This window comes from Gymnodraco acuticeps, unplaced genomic scaffold, assembly GCF_902827175.1.
Source record: "Gymnodraco acuticeps unplaced genomic scaffold, fGymAcu1.1, whole genome shotgun sequence".
Lineage (NCBI taxonomy): Eukaryota > Metazoa > Chordata > Actinopteri > Perciformes > Bathydraconidae > Gymnodraco > Gymnodraco acuticeps.
Genome location: NW_022990558.1, coordinates 835297 through 855196, shown reverse-complemented (window position 1 = coordinate 855196; position 19900 = coordinate 835297). Strand labels below are relative to the sequence as shown.

Here is a 19900-nt window from a genome sequence, read left to right as displayed (position 1 = left end):
TGGCCTACACAGTTCCCCTTTGTTGCCTTAGCTTTCGGACAGTCAGCCTTCCAGTGCCCTCTCTCCCTGCAGAAATGACAGATTTCTGAATCACCCTGTGGCTGACCTCGCATCTCACGCTCAACCCAGTGCGGATTATCTTTCTCTTCCCATCTCCCTGCACGATACATACCAGCTCCATCCTGGACCCTGAAGTCGCGACCGCCCCTGTGCGTTAGCACATAGTCATCTGCCAGAGCAGCAGCCTCTGCAGCAGTTTTCACCTTACGCTCGCTGATGTAAACCGCAATGTGGCTGGGCACAGAATTTTTAAATTGCTCCAACACCATCAACTCACATAATGCGACATACGTATCCACTTTCAAGGAGTTACACCACCTACCGAAAGAGGTAACCAGATCCCTGGCAAACTCAACATGTGTCTGTTTGTCAGACATCTCCCAGGACCGAAACCTCTGTCGATAAGCCTCAGGGACCAACTCGTAAGACTTCAACACCGCAGTTTTAACCATCTGATACACTTTGCTGTCCGCCACCGTTAAAGCAGAATAAGCTTCCTGGGCCCTACCTGTTAGCACACACTGCAGCAATAAGGTGCTATTAGCCTCTGACCACTCTCTGCTCTCAGCAACACACTCAAACAAGGAGAAAAACGATCTGGATCTCGTTCATTAATGACCTCCAAGGAAGACCGTACTAGACCTAACAGGGACAGATACCACGGTAACTAATGATCTGTGCTCGTACTTGCTGCCATACACTCTCCGTGTACTAGAACTGCGAAACACTCACCCCCGCAACGCTACTCCCAAAACAACCAGCCGCACCCAGCGACAACAGCAGCTGCGCGAAATCCGTCCCCACAACGGACATCCAGTTGCACACGCTTCCCAGGTCCAAAGCAACGAGCCCCCATCTGTTACAACCCGGCTCCTGGGCTGCAACAAAAAGTAGGGAGGCGAGACGAAGGGTAAGAAAATAACAAGTGTTTATTCTCTTATGAACAATATAATGATAGAACCAGCCACAGGTCCCCGAGGCTGGCACCGAGAAAGTGCCCAGAGGAGTGAGACCACGCAACCGGCTGGGCTCCTCCTTTATCCCGCTCCACCAGGTGTAGCTCATCCGATAGGCATCCGCCCCCAGGTGCGGCTCATCAGCACCTGAAACAACCTGAACAAACCACACACACACACAAACACACGGCACCCCACGTGATGTGGAGGGGTCGTCACACCTGTGTACAGAGAAAAGGCAGTGGTACAATCTCATCAGAGCCACCTGTCATCGGTGAAACCTCCTCACTGCATAACGTCTCATTATGTGTTATAATGTTTTTAATGCACGTTGTCTGATTTTTAATCCTATGCGCCGGCCGCAGAGTCTGTTGATGTACTCTCCAGATTAACAGCAGTATGAAAATAACCTGCCAATGCTCCATGATGCAGGCTACTGTAGAAATGGCTGGGATCTGCATTTTATCCGCTTAATGTCCTGCCAATTGTTGAAAAAGCATCTCCGTACAATGACTTTAGTTTACAGTTCATAGTCTGTTTGAGGTTGCCTGGGTGAACGTAAACCCAACCTTCTGCAAATGAAACGATGTAATACACTTGCGTCCGGTGTAAAGACGCGGACTATTCGGCATGAATGCAATCTTAGAGATGGCTATTGCACAGATCTTTGGTCCTTAGCCCCTCTGCGACGAGTAGGGATGGGTATCGTTTGAAATTTATCGATTCCGATTTCGATTCCGGTTCTGCTTATCGATTCCGGTTCTTATCGATTCCCCGTTTCGATTCCAAAATTGTAAAATAAAGAGGTCAAACGTTTAGATAACAAAAATATATTTATTCTTAAAAGCTTTAACTGAAATTGTTACTAAAAAATATACATGCAATACAAATGTATTGCACAATAGCTGTGCTTTATTTTAACTGAGCTATGCCTGTGGCAAGCTATTAACAGGCATTACACTTTGCCTTTTCTTTTTCTTTTTTAGTGTAGTGGAGCCTCACTTCAGAGTGTTTACCGCGACCTATCTTTGGTGTTATGAAGTGACTGAGCTCGTGAAATGTCTACGGGAGGGCGGGGGAGCATCGCTGCGGGGCAACTGTGGACCTCTGTCGCCTGTCAGCGCAATTTATATGATGCCGTTTTAAAAAATGAAGGGCGGTGCCGGCCGTCAGCGTACCGAGCCGGCCGTCAACGGCCCGCTGACGACCGGCCGTTCTGTGATTCTCCAGGTCCGCCCTGTATTCCACCGGGTCACCGCAGCACCGCGGTGCAGACGGACCCGCTGGAATACAGGGTCTACCGCGTTTAGGAACCGTTAAGCAGAACCGAAATTGTGTATTTTGTATGGGTACCCGGTACCCGGCATTTTCTTATCGGTTCTCATCTGGAACCGAGTTTCGGTTCCCAACCCTAGCGACGAGTGGAATGTTATGTTCATTCTTTTATAATGACCTTGCGGTGTCCTCAGATCCTCTCTAGTTACTTACAGATGCTGCGCCTTCTGCTGGTTCGGGGGATTTCACAATGAGTGATTTGCCCCACCAGCTCGCCATGCCCTTCGTTCAACCAAATGACTCTGGATCTACACGTCAAGCCCCTCAAGGATTTCCCATATTCTGCCTCCAACCAAGAGCATGATTCAAAGCATACAATTCAGCTTGGTACTTTATCTTCTTCTGTCCCAACCTCCTCGGTGTACTTATGCAATAGATATAATAGTTGTTCATGCATTAATTGTATTTTCATTCGAATCCTGCAATCTTCAAGTGCTAAGTATTAAGCCACGCTAGAGTTCATTACTCCTCAAGGGCCTTAAGAAGGCACGTCCTCCACGCAATGATAAAGACTGCCTCTTAACTTTGCACCCGTGCAAAGGTTAATGTATAAGTTCAGGCAAAGGGGTTTCACTATACATTGATAAACGTCAGATGCAGTTGTTACAGCTTTCTATTGGTTTCTCAGGTGGCGAATATACACAGACCTTTCACCTTTTAATCCTCAGCATAATCTCTCCCTTACTGAATTAACTTTGGAGATCAAATATACACACTTTTTTGAAACATTCAATGTCTGACAGTTCCGTTTTGGGAGTCAAGGAACCCCGAATAATCATTGCTAAAACTAACACTGTTTTCTTTGGCCTTTATCTTCCATGCTGAACTTCTCGCATCATTGCCCTCTGACACATGGGTCGGCACCCATGTTTATTCGATGGCTGCAAACCCAACGACAAGGGTTCTCCTCCAAGCTGCGTGATCTCTGCCTAAGCTGCGACCTGCCCCCAGATCGCTATTCCCACTGTTTAAGAATCTGCACAGCCACAACCGCAGCTCTATATCCACCTACCTCAACCCTGAGTATCCTGGGCCGTCAGTCATCTTCTGCCCACCAGCGCTATATCATGCCTCACATGAATGAGATCCTTTCAGCACAAACAACCATGAGCTCTTGCACTACTTGATGATGAGTAACGATCAAAGATGTATATCTGTAGAATTCTGTTATTGCATACCAGGTGGTTGCTGGGTTAGATTATATTTATTTCATTATAGTATATTCCCCTCATAGCTGCATGCTTGGGGGGGAAAGCTCATTGTCGCTGCCTCAAAGACCTAGACACAGCAGTCTTGATAGGTAGTATATTCCCCTCAAAGCCGCGGTGCTGGGGGGGGGGGGGGGGGCACTGGTCACTTCCAGGCCTACACATAGCAGTCTCTCTAGGTAGTGTATATTCCCCTCAAAGCCGTGGTGCTTAATGGCTTTTCGGGCTGTTCCCGGGCCTTCACATTGCAGTCACTAGGTAGTATATTCCCCTCAAAGCCGTGGTGCTTAAGGGGGATGGCTTTTCGGGCGTTCTCGGGCCTTCAGATAGCAGTTTCATTAGGTAGCATATATAGGTAGTATATTCCTCTCAAAGCCGCTGTGCTCAGGGAACAATGGGCTCTGGGCTATTCCTCAGGCCTACACATAGCAGTCTCACTTAGTAGTATATTCCCCTTAAAGCCGCTGTGCTTAGTGGGAATGGCCACATGGCAGCTCGCCAGGCCCTCTACTTATCAGTCTTACATCACCAGCGTCAGGCTCGGGCTACGCAGTTTTGGGGAATAGTATCTAATCTCCATGCAGTTTTGGGAGTTAGTTATTTAATCATCACTCATCGTGCTATGTATATCTATGGAGTGATGATGCCCGAGCCTAGTCGCCAAACTCAACTATATGCTGCTTCTAATAAACATGTTAAAGGAACACGTGAGTTGTCTGACTGAACTCATATTCCAATAGGCGGGCGTGTGGTGCAGTGGGTTGTGAGTTGGTATTCGGATCAGGAGGTCACAGGTTCAAACCACACTGTCAGTATGTCGTTGTGTCCCTGGGCAAGACACTTCGCCCCAAATTGCTCCTGTGGGGATTGTCCACAGTATTGAGTATGTAAGTCGCTTTGGATAAAAGCGTCTAACAAGTGACATGTAATGTAATGTAATGAATACATGAATATTCGATTAATCGTTCCCATCCCTATTTCATTTCATTCAGTCCAATGCTTACCGTTCACATTAAAAACTAATTCAGTCAAAGCAGTGCAATTTAAAAATATGAATTTATAGCAATTCAATTCAAACAAATGTAAAAAAAAAAGAATTAAGTGGAAGTGCAGAAGCGCTTAGCTTCGTTACCTGCAGCCTCGGCTCCTCTCTTGCGCCACCTGCTGCCCACCTGGCTCCTCTTCTTCACCAGGAGCCGGACGCTCTTCATCCACTGCTGCTCCAGGACCCTCCGGCAGAGGTTGAGGGGGGGGGCTGGGGTCGGGGGGGGGGGAGCCAGACCGCTGCGGCCCCCGGTGGGATGAGCACACGGCACCAGAGACCAGCCCTCCTCGGGAACAAGTGGGGGGGGGGTCTGCAGGAGAGGTCAGGGGAGGAGGGGCAAGAGGAAGAGTTGGAGGAGGAGCTAGAGGAGGAGGAGGTAGAGGAGGAGCGAGAGAAGGAGCCAGGGTCAGACTTACCTTCATCTTCAGCGCCTCTCCTAACCCCCCGCACTGCCAGCCTGGTCCCTCCTCTTCATCAGAAGCCTCAGGTACTTCTTCCACTTCGGCTCAGGGGCGGGGCCAGTTGGGGAGCCGGGGGAGGATCTGGGGGAGGAGCCGGGGGAGGAGCTGCAGACGGCCCTGAAGGGGGAGCAAGAAGAAGTGTTATGGCGCATTTCCACTACACGGCCTCGCTCGGTATGGCTAGGCCTCGTTAGGACTGGCTCACTTTATGCTGCGTTTCCATTACAGTTTAGGAACTGGGGTAGTGTCTATAGCAGGCATCCTCAAAGTCCGGACTCCGGTCCGGACCGAACCACAACGGTCTCTGGACTCTGAGCAAATTATTCTTTTCATATGTATTATCTGTGTTATCTGCGAGACATCGCCACAAAACAACGAGTCAAAATTCTCCGCTATGTCCACTGCAAACAGCGCTCTGCATGTCCGACTGTTCCACTCTCTGTGTGTGTCTGTCAACGGCACGCATTGGTCCAATCACATTCAGCATCCCGTCAGCGTTTTTTCCCCCCACCAACAGTCTGTGAATCAGAGGCACAGTAGGGCGGGTCTTCGCGGAATGCCGGTGGGAAAAATGTGTGTGTCATCTCTTTCATCCTGTCTGAGTCAGAGCGAGAGTTTATAAAAAAAAGTCAGAGCGAGAGTTAACAGCTCATCTAGTTCCATCTGTACTGTAGATAGTAGCCTATAGTTTCACCTACCGGGGTGGCATGGGGTGGCAACTGCCACCCTAAAAATAGGCCTTGCCACCCTATTTGACAGCTTTGTTTTGTTGTTTTGAAAGAAAAGTTGTGGCTCATCGGACATTTATGAGAGAAAGTCTCTAATGTTCGAGTGCAATTGAATGCAGCACAAGACGCATGTCTTGTAACCCCGGCCCTGGCGCGAGCGTGGAAATATGATTGACGGCGATTTCATTTGAACGGGACGGTGCAAAACGAGAAGCATTCTGACCCAAGTAGCTACTGAAGGAATGAGGTATTTGCGGTCTACAATGACAGAGAAGAGACTGTCAAGTTTGGCTGTACTCAGCATTGAATCAAAACGCACTAAAGCTGTTGATCTTAATAAGTTTGTGAGGCGTTTTGCTGAACAAAATGGTAATCGCCGCATTCAGCTGTAATAGACATGTCAACTTGATGCTCTGCTCATGGATGAGCATACAAAACTGTTAAGATAATGACCTTACGTGTGTAAATATATTTTTTTCTTTGTGGGGGTCTGCCCCCCAAAAAAAGTTTTAAGTCCTGAGAAAGTCAAATAAGACGGTGTGTAAAACTACACTGCCCAGCCAAAAAAAGTAACCACTTTGATTTAACTAGGCCAGTAGGTAAGGGCATTCCACTGGATAATAACTGAAGTATAAAAGAATGCATGACTGAAGTGATGGAGACCATGTTTGAAGGCAAACAAAAAGAGGAAATAACAGGTAAAATCAAGCAAATCCCCCTCTCAGATTCCACAGCAACCAGAAGAAAATAAATACTGGCTGGTGATTTGATTAATCAGCTTTGTGATGGAATAAAAAATGCACAGTGCATTTCCTTAGCTGTGGGTGAGTCAGCTGACACCACTGACAATGCTCAGTTGCTGGTGTTTGTGAGTTGTTATGATGAGGCAAAGGGGTATGGGCTCAGAACGGTCTCATAATACACCAGTGGCGAGCCGTGACTTTTATACCTAGGCCCTCTGAACCCCTTCCCTCGAAACAAAAGAAGATATATTACGTCTCAGCGTATACTTCAGCGGAATATCAAAACAGCGGCCCAGGGTGCAAAACGCATCAATGACAGCGACCCTCTACCACACAAAACAACACCATTTATATAAACACCTATCATGACAGGGCACCCACAGCCAAGTAACAATTACAAATGAATTAAGTCGGCACGGCGGCCCGCATTGAAAATGACTTAGGCCTGCCTTTGATGATCAAATCACTGAAACACAAAGTCCATCCTCCTGTCCTTTTGGATGAAGCACTTGATGGAGGGTCATTCAGCTGATCCTTTGCCACTCCAGTTTATCATTGTAACTCAATCTTGAAAATGACTCGGTTAATAATTTCGCAACGATGTCATCACTATCACTGAAGTGAGCCATCATGAACGAACTTATGCTAATCATAAATCTATCGATCATAAATCTATCGATTAGATTTATGATTCGAAAATAATGAAAGTAGGATAGACATGTGGATATTATCCGGCTGAACACAACGTGCATTTATCTAACAGGTTCGTTTTCCACAGACCTTATTTCCAGCTATTTTCCAAAACCCTCTGGAGAAATCCCGTTGCTTTCTGTCGAGGGAATCCGAGCGCAGCTTACTTCCGGGTTTTTTTTTCATGTTTTCAAATATTATTTTTTAGAATATCTTAGGCCCTCACAGAGGGCCTAGAGGGCCCTGACGGCTCGCCACTGTAATACACACATGCACACAGAAGGATTCACACTTGTATTTCCGGATCCACACTTGTGTTTTTCAATGCACACACAAATGTGTTCCGTTTCATATACATGTAAATAAAATCCAATTACAGAAAAAAGTTTTACATATGTATTTTTGATCCTCACATATTTGTTTTCCATTTAAAACCTCTGCACCTGCAAACACAAACAGCTTTCTGTGCACGGATCGCTGTGCATTCGTGTGTGGGTTTTTTGAGACTCCCCTGACGGTCAGCCGATTCGTACTTGTATTTTTTTCTATCTATAGCCAATCAGATGTCTCCTTCATTCTAAGCCAATCACATGAGCGCGACCCCACGAGGGTATGATTTCTTGCGTTCATGACGTAGCGCTTCATATACGCATTTTGCGCTGTCCGGTAAACTCGCTAAACAGAGGGCGGAGCATCAGGTGATTATGCAGAGCTGCGTGTCTCCGTCAGACTCAGCAGCTGATCTGATCTCTCTCTCGCGTCCGGTTATACTTCACTCGCGTTTATGTCCATATCGATCAGATCCAGCTCTCCTGATCGGCCTTTATAGAGAGCACCGATCAAACTATTAAGAGCCGATAATGACCGGCGGGGCTCCCCCCGTTGACAGTTCACTGTCTAGCACTGGCTTCGTAGTGCACTGATCGATTAGGCTAAGCTAACCTGTAGCCATGGCCGTATCCACCATTGAGGTCACCGAGGTCCGGACCTCGGTAATATTTTTCGAGCTGTGTAACAAAACTTGTGAAATAATTGCACTAAACGGGATTATTTGTAGTACTTCCATTTACTGACGATGGGGGCGCTGCATAACATAGCCTCGGTTAAAGCAAACAGAAGAAGACGACATGTATCAACAAACCTCCGCAGCCCGGACTTTAACCGGAGCAGCGGAGGAGTGATGAGGTATCTAGAGATCTGAGTCCAGCGGGCTGCTTGTGTTTCTGTTCATTAGGACATCATATGACCAGCAGATCCTGTATGAACGCTCTACGTTAGTCAGTGGACGTCCGACAACATGCACACTAACTTATATTGCAGCTATAGGCTATACTTTGGTTTAAATTGCGTGAATAAACTAGCTAGAGAGCTAAAGTTAATTACGTTCATCCAATGTCAGAAGGATTACCTTTTAACAAACGTTGTAATGCTTTTCTTTCATTTCAATTTGAGTAAAACATTGAAGATATAACATTGTATTGTTTTCTTTTCAACTCAGATATAATGAAAAGACTACGTCAGTCGAAGCTCAGGTAAGGAAGAGACGGGACAGAGAGAGAGAAAGTGATGGAAATCAGGGAGGAACTGCAGGTACAGTCACACAAAAGAATGTAGGCTTAATAACCCCATCTATCTATATATCTATCTATCTATCTATCCATCCATCTATCCATCCATATATCTATAACAATAGTCTTCATTTACAATAGGCATAATTGTAAAACAACATACATCTATTGCAGTTATGATGTCATAACATACCATTGTATAAAACACAATTTGCTTACATCTTTGTTCTCTTTTGAGAATCAAACAAAACAGATTTAAATAAAACAAAAAGTGCAAACAAACAAGTGAAATTAACTAAATGGCTGAATTGCTTTTAATTCACTGGCAGGAGCGACAAGTGAGGAGGAGCAAAAAGTGAACAACGAGGGAGAGATTGAACAAAGAGAAAGAGTAGAGGACAGAGAGAGTAATGAACAGGAAGAAGACAGAGAGACTCAAGAAGATGGAAGAGAGGCTGCAGGTTATGGAAAGGAGAGAGACATGGAAAATGAATGTTGACAATGTTTTGTGATCATTTTAGCCTCTTCTGCATGTCCAGATCATTAATAATAACAATCAACTGATTCTTATGCATTACACTTTCAAAAATAATTGATGCTGACATTGTCAGCCCACTGACATGGTTTGAAATCAATATATTATCCAATTTGTGACCCCCCACAGGACTTAAAAAGCACCTAAGTAGATCATGAAAATCCCAAAAATCTCGGGGGGTATCCCCCGAACCCCCCTAGCATGTTTGGACCTCGGTATTTAGGAAATCCTGGATACGGCCCTGCCTGTAGCTGCTCCCTCCACACTCACAACAACTTCATACAGACATAAATAAAGCAGCTGTATTCGCCACACAGGAAACACACATTTAAAACGGTTTTGCCTGCCGTGTTTGTGTACACAAGCATTCATCAATGGTTCGGGAAGTGGCGCTGTACCTTAATAATATAAAGGCTTGTATTTGCGTGCATTTCCTGTTCGGAAAGTGGCGCTGTACTGAGAGTGGAGGTGTCCTGACATTAGCGCCTGCAGGCAGGCTCCATGGAGCTGTCAGCTCCGGACTGCGCAAAATGCGTACATGAAGCGCTACGTCATGAACGCAAGAAATCTACCCTCGTGGGGGCGCACTCATGTGATTGGTTTAGAATTGAGGAGACATCTGATTGGCTATAGATAGAAAAAATTACAAGTACGAATTCTGACCGTCAGGGGAGTCTCAAAAAACCCACACACGAATGCACAGCGATCTGTGCACAGAAAGCGATTTGTGTTTGCAGGTGCAGAGGTTTTAAACGGAAAACAAATATGTGTGGATCAAAAATACATATGTAAGACTTTTTTCTGTATTTGGATTTTATTTACATGTATATGAAACGGAAAACATTTGTGTGTGCATTGAAAAACACAAGTGTGGATCCGGAAATACAAGTGTGAATCCTTCTGTGTGCATGTGTGTATTATGAGACTGTTCTGAGCCCATAAAGGGGGAGTTTGTTGAAGATGTGTTGGGCCTGACCAGGGGCGTCGCCTGGGGTAGGCATCCGGGGCTTTATTGGCTGACAGGTACGTACCTCTCCTCTGTGACAATGTTTCAACTTTAAACTGTCAGCCCCGGACGCGGAGATTCTGAAGATTAGACATTTCTTTAATAAAAAAGACGGCAATTCTCAGGTGGTGGCTCACACAACAACCCCAGAGCCACCACCTGAGCCAGATGAACAAGGTATGTACCTGTCAGTAAACTTACAAGTTATGCGAACATGTAAGCAAAGCATACATTATAGCTACGTTGACGTTACTTTGAATCGCGAGGGTAAGCTAAACCGTTAGCAAGTAGCTATAGCTAGCCAGATATATTAAATAAACACTTTGTCATACAATCTAAATGTTGTGTTTTTTAGCGTTACTTGGTGATTTCAAAGAAAGCTCTCTGGGAAATGTTGACTTACTGTCTGTGTTCGACATGAAGCTAGAAGCTACCTTACAGTAAGTACACAATTGATCCTGATTCCTGAGTCCTGTCAGTTAAAGTGTTTCATAGTTAGCTTAGCTAAGCATCAACCTAGCACTGAAATATATATATGGATGTTATGTGACAGTATTTCTGAGAAAAAGTAATCTGAAATGGTGGCATAGTTGCCACTGCTTTACGGGTCGACAGCATGTTTGAACGTATTTGCAGCAGTAAATGTGGCTGTGTGGCCACTGACGTTGCCATAACAACACCTGCATTTAAATGTGCAACCTCTTTTTGTGACAGATTTTGCATGAAAATATAATTCTTCTGATTTATATTTCCTATTGACAGCTAGTTTCTATGTGAACATTATGAGATGGACAGCCAGCTAACAAGCTTTTTATACAAATATTTCAGATCAAAGCCAATCCAGTGGGGCTCCTGAAAGGGAGCAAGGGACACTATGCTCCCAAATATTAAGCCTTGACCCCCATCTTAAAATTGATATGATCAAAAAATGATCTGCATTGTCGGAGGCCTTTTTTCCTCATTATCATGTCAAATTGTACAGCTGTCCTTAGTGTTGAATGCAGAAAGATGACTATATTAGAGTATTAAGTGAACATGACTATATTAAAGTTTTAAGTAAATATATTAAGTGAATTACTCAAACTGCATTTGTATAGGAATGATTCTGTCCTATTGGCAGATAACTACTCTAACAGTGATATCTACAAGAGATGTAAATTTAACTATTTTCAATTGGTTAGTATTACATTTTGTGACAGTGTGGTGACACTCATTTTAATGAAGACAAATTTGTGTATCTTGAAATTCATTTATTTGACAGAGCTGGAAACTGATACATACTTGTTTGTGTTTACCTACACAGTCATCACAGATGAGCCAAACAGAGTAGAGGATGAAGAAAGGGGAACAGGAGAAAGGGACACACAAGAAGGAGATACAACAGACAAGAACGACAATGGAGACAACAATGAACAGGAACACCAGAACAGACAAGAGTCAATGGGTAACATGACTGATTTAGGGACTGCAGATACAGGGCCAAGGCAAGTGAGACATCACTGCTTTCCATCCAGCATGTTTGGCCAGCAAAAGAGATAATTTCAACCGCAAACAGCAAGTGATGAGGGATTATTATTTCCTCCTCCCATCCCTTTTTTCTGTTTAATCTGATTACTAACTACTTCTAATCATTTGACATAGTTTATGATTTAATTGGAAAATGAAGTGTTTTTAAATAATAAACCCGTTTCTGATTCTGATTCTTTGATTTCTTTTTGATGGGTGTTGAGAGATGTATCCATATCTCTTAATGTTGCTCTCAAAGTGCACAAGATTGATGCTTTCAACTTCAGTATTTAAAAAAAGTATTCCTGGGGGACCCCAGAGGAGGTGAGTTCCCCCCAAAATAGCACTTTATCTCTGCTTATGTAACTCCGGTGTAGTGTCCCCTCGTCAACAGATCACTCAGAGCTGGTGATTACTTTCCTGCATTTCAATGGACAGCATATAAAAAGGACACGTGAGCTGCATTGCTTAAGAGATCCTCTCATGCTATCTCTTTTACAAAATAAGTGTCCAGTCAACAACAAAACATCAGTGATCATATAGTCGTAGTATATTTTTCACAAGCAATGTGAAACATTAAACTTATACAAACTGGTGTACAAAACTCACATACCTGCGTTGATCTCCTGGAGTGTCTCTACTCTTTCTTCTCCACATCTCTTGTCCACCATCAGAGATTGCAAACATTTCAACCCTAACCCAGAAACAGCTAGAGGTAGGGGACAAACAACTTGTTTGCTGGGCATGTCAAAAACCTCCCTGCTTTGATCAAGACTTTAGGGAGCCTTTCAGCCCCTCTAGCAAAGGGACTGGAAAGCAAGCTTTGAAAATTCAGTACCATCTACATGCTGTCATGTTCCAGACACTGCTCTCAACCACTCAGGGCCTGCACAAATACCTGCAGAAAGAAACAATTGACTTGGTGCAGGCAGTAGATTACAAAACAGCAGTTGAGAACACACTGAAAAGTTACCGAAGTAACGAGAAAGCACATGAGGTCTATGACAAGACCAAGGCCCTGTGCAATGATCGTGATATTCCCGAAACTGTGACACAGAGGAAGAAGCGTAGAAACATGGAAGACTTTGTAGTCGAGGCATCATGTGGAGCAATGTGAAACATTAAACATAAATAAACTGGTGTACAAAACTCACATACCTGCATTTAAATGGACAGCATAAAAGGACACGTGAGCTGGGTTCTGGTGCTCAGATTAGCTATTGATGATCACGTTGATAAATCATATAAAACAAATAGCCAATCACACTAAAAACATGTTGCTGTGACTGTGAGCATTAAACAATTAACATTAAACTAAACAAACACAACAGTACGTTATTGTCCTTATAAAATAAAAACATACATTTTGTCCCCCGAGATAATACAGGCACCTTACCCTCAAGAGATCCTAACGTGTTATGAGAATCTCATACAATCCATTGCCGTAACAAAGCTAATGCAGGCACACGTTTGTGACACCAGATGGTGCAATTGTGTATGTGCGTGTAGAAAATTTGACTGTAGCGCCGCCACTGTGGGCTAAGCCCCGAATGTTTCCAGGTCCAGGCGACGCCCCTGGGCCTGACGAACCTCAGTGGACACACAAGGGGGCAAGACATTTATAAAGCAATAATGGGAATGCTGAATGAAAGAGGGTGCAGCTGCCTTTATTCATAACTGTGCAGCTCTTACACTGCGACTCTGAGGGATCAAGCACAGACACAATAACAATGAAAACTGCTGCATACAGATTATTTTTGTTTTTACAACCTCGTGTTAAGAATCTTGTTGCAATTCTTTAAAGGTTTAAATGACCGTAATAAACGGACCTTTGTCTTATTGAAAAAAAATTGTTTGGACCTTTAAGATTTGTATTTGAGTGCCCCTGGTCTATAGTAACGCAGTGTTGGTGGAGCCGTGACGTAATCTTCAATGAGAGCCCCAGAAAAACAACACAGCCGTTAGCTGTTAGCACTCAGAGCTCACAGCTCTTCATATCTGTTCAGAAACTAGACAAAAGTTAAACAAGTACAAACCACAGACTGTCTGTGTCATGGTGAATACAGTCGCTGGTTTATTTATGTCTGTAGGCCGTTGTTGTGAGTGTGGACGGTCGGAGCATATACAACGTTAGCTTAGCCAAGCTCCATTCAGAAAACACGCATTTTAAAAGGTTTTTCGCCTGCCGTCTGTCTGCAGACTTGTCAACGCATTAATTCATGGTTTTTACTAACCGGTATCAGTATGTTGTTGCTTCGGCATCATTTTGAAACGTGTATTACAATTAAATCATGGTAAAATATGTTCATCTTGTTGTAGTTGTAGCCCCCTTGCCAGCGATTCTCTCTCTAGTTTAGCATACTCAGCCCGACTCAGCCTGGTTGTTCCTGGCCCTAGAACCACGATTTTATGGGGCTAGAAAAACTGTGAGTTAGGACCCGCTAGGCCAAGTGGAAACGCAAAAAAAAAACGGGCTCCTCACGCTAAAAGCGAGCTCCGCGCTGCAGTGGAAACGTGCCATTAGATCCAGAGGCAGCTGTACCAGGTGAAGAGCTGCTCTGGGAGGGCAGGGCTGGGGTCCTGCGCAGGATGGGGCGGGGTCCACTGGGGTCTGGCAGGAGGACAGCTGTCCACTTGTAGCGCCAGTCCATCTGAAGGTAAAAATAAAAACAACAATCAGACCACTGCTCCACGTCATGACGACACACCAGCGAGGGTTACACAATAATCACTCTCATCACTGAATTCAAAGGAGGACAATGCAATAATACATTGTTCAACAAACGCTGCATAAAGTAAACACACATTTTACTGCAATATGAGCAAAAGAAAAAGGAAGCTTGCAAGAAACAGCCATGGCTGTAATGTGCAAACTTTAAAAAAAATGTCTTGCCTTTACTTTTGTCAAGGACAATAAATCCATATGTGTTTATCATTGGGTACATTTTGTGATGTTTAGCTTCTGGAAAGTGTTCGCCCTTCTTACCGTGGATGTCAGTGGACTGGATGAAGCGGAGCCAGGTGAGGGGCCAAGTGCTGCTGGGATCCTGTGAAAGGTGGGGGGGGTTGGGAGGAGGACAGCTGTCCACTTGTTTGCTCGGACCAACTGAAGGTAATAATTACATCAAGTTAATATACCATGGAGTGTTATATCAGATTGACTTCCACATATTGCATTTCACAGATCAATATTGCAAAGCCAAAACGTGAAAAAACATGCAGGAAAACTAAACAAGAGTAAAGAGTGTTTGCAGTATAAAATAACTCAAGTTCACTTTTTGTTCACAAAATGGTATTTATAAAGTTTGTACTGCTCAGTCTGCAGTAGCTTTTGTACAGTGAGTGAGGTTTACATAAAGCAGGCCAATATAACTTTTACAGAGGGAAAATTATGCCACAATGTCATCAACAACATAATTTATATATTTCATCTCTTTTTTTGCAGTTACTTCACTAACTGCCTTGTATTGATCAAACACGCTGCCAATTAAACATGTTTGTGTTATTACCCTAATATTTGTGAATTTCAAGCATATTCAAATATAAAGAATATAATAATGTTTACAATGCTTGAAACACTATGGTATAGCCTACGTAGCACTACAAAGTAAAAAGAAGGCTATGCACATATGTTAGCATGCTAACTTTTTCAACAGGTGAAACAAGTGGTCAGTATTTGATCACAACAGGATTATTTCACTCAAATTTGATTAATTAACACTGAAGATAGAATACATAAGCAATATTGTCAGTTATTTCGGTGATTTTTGTAGGCATTTCGGAGAGCGTCCATGGCAAAATTAATTTGATAACAATGGGTGAAAAAAGTGAATAAATGTCACATCTAACCCGAAAAACGTCCTGTACGTTTTGACAGTAGGGTTTAGGGAGAGGTCCGGAAGCAAAAAGTCTCAGGTTTGTGGGGTTTTTTCAGAGAAATTGTCGAGTGAGAGCAGAAGTGTTGAGTTTCTGACGGTCAGCAAGTTTGTGTTTTTTCAAAGTAAGAGCATAAACCTGGAGAGCCTGCATAGAAAATGCATGCATGGAACCCTCAAGTCTCACGCAGAGCTCTCGTGAGGCCAGCTCTAACTGTATTGTGTTCACATTTAATTTAATATAATGGAAATACCTAGCTTGGCAAAACGAAATTAAAACAAAAATAATGCTTAAAACTAGATTTGGAATCATGGACATATACATGGATATACACTAACCTAAAGACGATCTAGATGTGCAAAAACAAAGTTTGACAACATTTGAGAAAAATGCAACCTTGCCATTAATAAATGATCCACTTATTGCAAAACACTGTCCTTGACCATGCAACATATTATATATGAATGCATATCACTAACCATAATACTTTAGTTTCCATCACAGCATATGGGCCTCCTCCTGTAATACAGTTTCCTCCAATTATGCAATTTGAGAAACACATGGACGATTTTCAGACACAAAATAACCCAATTATTTTATTCCGTAACGTCTGCATTTTGTCTTTTTTCATGCATAAGTAAACATAAATTAGATCTACAAGGTTAAAATATGTTTTTTACTTGAAGAAAACAGCGTTAAACACTTCTTTGTATCAAGTGCAGTCTGTTCGAAGGAATAATCTTCATAATATATATTCTCTGCAGGTATTTTTAGTCCTTGACAATTTGACATAGTCCAGACTTCGTATGGAAGTGTATATAACTTGATAAATGGCATGGTTTCTTTTCAGGAAGTGAAGGCACTTATTTGTGTGAAATGTCGCCACCCTTTGGCGTCAGTGCGTTACTACTGTTTGTTTTCCTCCATTACAGTTAATGTCAGTTATTGATGGGTCATTGGGGTGATATAAAATATATATCAAATCACTGCAGTTTCATATCAGAGTGGAGACATATAATACATTTAACTCAAGTGTATAACTCCAGAGTTTTATATTTGTGTTGCTTTCATAACCCTCTGTCTGGCATACTGGTGCCCTCAGGCAACAAACCACTTTTCTGGACCTCACACCGGTCCTTCAATTGTTCAGTTTAAAAAATATATATATATATATATATATATATGATGTCACCAGACATGGTTGTGTCCAATACGCTGAAGCAATGGATATGGATGTGACCTTTTGTCTGGGGATGGAGCAGTCCTGTCTGCAAGCAAAGCTGCAAGGGACACAAGGCCACCACTTGCTGATACATTTAACTTTTGTGACCACTTTTGTCAAAGCAATATCATGCAAGTGTGCAGATGTGCTCAGTTTTAAAACGATTAACTTATTAATATTATCACAGTGCAAATGTGTGCAGCAGACACAACCTCCATTCAAATAGCACTGCTGCAGTCGCTTTAGTGATATCACGGTGTAAATACAGCAGACATGCAGTAAATGGATCTAGCACCAACAGAGCAGGGGGCCATTTTGACCAAAGGGGGGCGGGCGGACTGCTTTTATATTCTCACAGATTGAAATAAAGAGGATCAACAGGTGACTGAGAACAAGCAGTTGGGTCATTTGGCTCGTTTTGCTCAGTCAATGCAACCCTAAACAGATGAGTATTTTTACTATTAGAATATAGTCTTTTATTCTTCAAATAAAAGGTATTTTCCTGGTCCACACTGAATTGTAGCCTAACTAAATTAATGGTGGCTTTTTTATTTATATATTTTGCAAGGCAAAGCATTTTTTTTTGCAATATTTTTTTAATCGTGTTGTGAGGTTATGAGAGTGTGAAAGCCTCCTTTAGTCCCGTACTGTGGAGGCTTGTTTCACAGTCAGTTGAATAATCCGGGTCCGTCTCCTGTTGCGCTGCGTCTGGATAGGGAAATGTGCCGCGCAAACGCACGGCGCGTCTCCATGAGCCTTTCCTTAATGTTGTTGTAAGGATTTCGAACCGCGTGAACTATGAATGTATATAACCTAAAGATGAATCTCTCCTTGGTGAACTCCTCCTCTTGGAAAGCGGAGTCGCTGGTAATTTCTTTGGGCTTTTCGGTCATTTTCCTGCTCGGCACCGTGGGAAACTCTCTGGTCCTCGCGGTTCTGTTCCGTAACGGGCAGATGAACACCAAAACCACCAACATGTTCATCTTCAACCTCGGGATAGCAGATCTGTGCTTTATTGTTTTCTGCGTGCCCTTTCAGGCCACCATCTACACCCTGGATGAGTGGGTGTTCGGTCCTGTGGTGTGTAAACTGGTGCACTTCATCATTTTCCTCACCATGTACGCGAGCATCTTCACCCTGACAGCTGTTTCCCTGGACAGGTGCGTCTGCTACATTTTATAAAAGTATTCCTAGATAATAAAAATGGTTCCTAATTACACAACCTGCACATTCAAAGGAAAACATATTATATGTTGGAGGTGCATGTTGGCAGTTTGCATTTACTTTAAATGTTAAGTAACACTTTATTAAATTGCCAGTAACAGCCAGGGGCGTTTCTAGATTATAGATGGATTAAGACATAAATACTAAAGTATGTAAGTAAGGTACAAATAATAAGCAAAATAATGAACAATGAAAAAATGTAGATGGAATAAAACGAAAACTCAAAGGACAGAGTACCACAACCATTAATGTTTTGCTTTTTGACAACAAAGCCTGTACAATACAAAAAATACATATAGTTTATTTGCAAATTATAAAAAATAACATTGCAAACACAATCCAAATGATTGAAAGCAAAATCAAATCAATTTGAAAGGACAGGATATGGACATAGATAATTACTTTAATATCAGGTTTATTAAATGTAAAATGTTTATGACAACACACTTTTAAATCATATGTTGTATACTCAAAATTAGACTCAGTCAAGATGTATGGGTTTGTTTTATTTTATTGGGCTTCATGGTATTTTAACATGTACCATCCTCGACATGTACATAGGCTAGGTGAAGATGATTGATTTGTTTAGTTGTATAGAAATCAACTTGAGAATCACCTTTAATAACTGAAAACAAATTGTCCATGCAGAGTATCACCTTAATCAAACTACTAATGATTCACAGCCGTCAGTAACGAACATCTGGATCTCTTGCAGGTATTTAGCCATTTGCTACCCGCTCCGCTCTAGAGAGATGAGAACCCCCAAGAACGCGATCATCTCCATCTGCCTGGTCTGGGCCTTGGCGCTGGTTTTCTCTGGCCCGTATCTCAGCTACTACTCACAGATGGACCTGGCTGGCACTGTGGTGTGTATTCCTGACTGGGAGTCCAAGCCACGCATCATCATGGACGTGTGCACCTTCGTCTTCAGCTACCTCATCCCCGTCCTGGTGCTCGGCCTCACCTACGCCCGCACCATCCGGTACCTGTGGACCAGCGTGGACCCCGTGAAGGACATGTCCGAGTCGAGACGGGCCAAACGTAAAGTCACCAAGATGATCATCGTGGTGGCGGCCCTCTTCTGCCTCTGCTGGCTGCCCCATCACGTGGTCATCCTCTGCATGTGGTTCGGAAGCTTCCCGCTCAACCACACCACCTACGTCCTGCGCATCCTGTCCCACCTGGTGGCCTACACCAACTCCTGCCTCAACCCCATCGTCTATGCGCTCATCTCCAAGCACTTTCGCAAAGGTTTCAGGAAGGTGTTCAGCTGCTCCCTGAGGAGGAGGGAGGTCAACAAGGTGCACGTGGTTCAGGCGGTGAACACGGTCAGCAGCATGGAGATGTCCAACTGAACACAAAGACATTGAACCTGACAAGATGGAGGACAGGATGAGCCAACTGAACATTATGAACATACTCAAAAACGTGCTTTAGATGAAACTATGTACCAAAAGTATTACATTCACTGAACTAAAAGTATCAAGCCTGTGGAGCAGACTTGTCTTTAAGGAAGGACCCTAATGACACAACTGTTACAAATGAATACCTCAGACCTCAGAAAAGCTGAAGAGGCTTGACCGGTAATTACAGAAAAACTGATGAATGGAGAAGGGATGTCAATGATTAAACACTACGTGACGATTAACACGAGTGTTTTCGACCAGTGACGCATGTAGGTCTAGAGGTTAATTTACAGTCTAATTGGGCTGTTCAGAGAGGATGAGCTTCTCCAAT

General features: G+C 43.3%; 1 protein-coding gene across 1 annotated transcript; it reads left to right on the top strand.

Annotated features, from left to right (window-relative positions):
- The first annotated feature begins 17671 nt into the window (after nt 1–17671).
- On the top strand, nt 17672–19518 carry LOC117553576 (galanin receptor type 2). The gene is made up of 2 exons (XM_034227580.1): nt 17672–18099; nt 18879–19518. The coding sequence occupies exons 1-2, from the start codon at nt 17738–17740 to the stop codon at nt 19516–19518; spliced, it is 1002 nt and encodes a 333-aa protein (XP_034083471.1). The 5' UTR covers nt 17672–17737.
- Nucleotides 19519–19900: the final 382 nt, after the last annotated feature.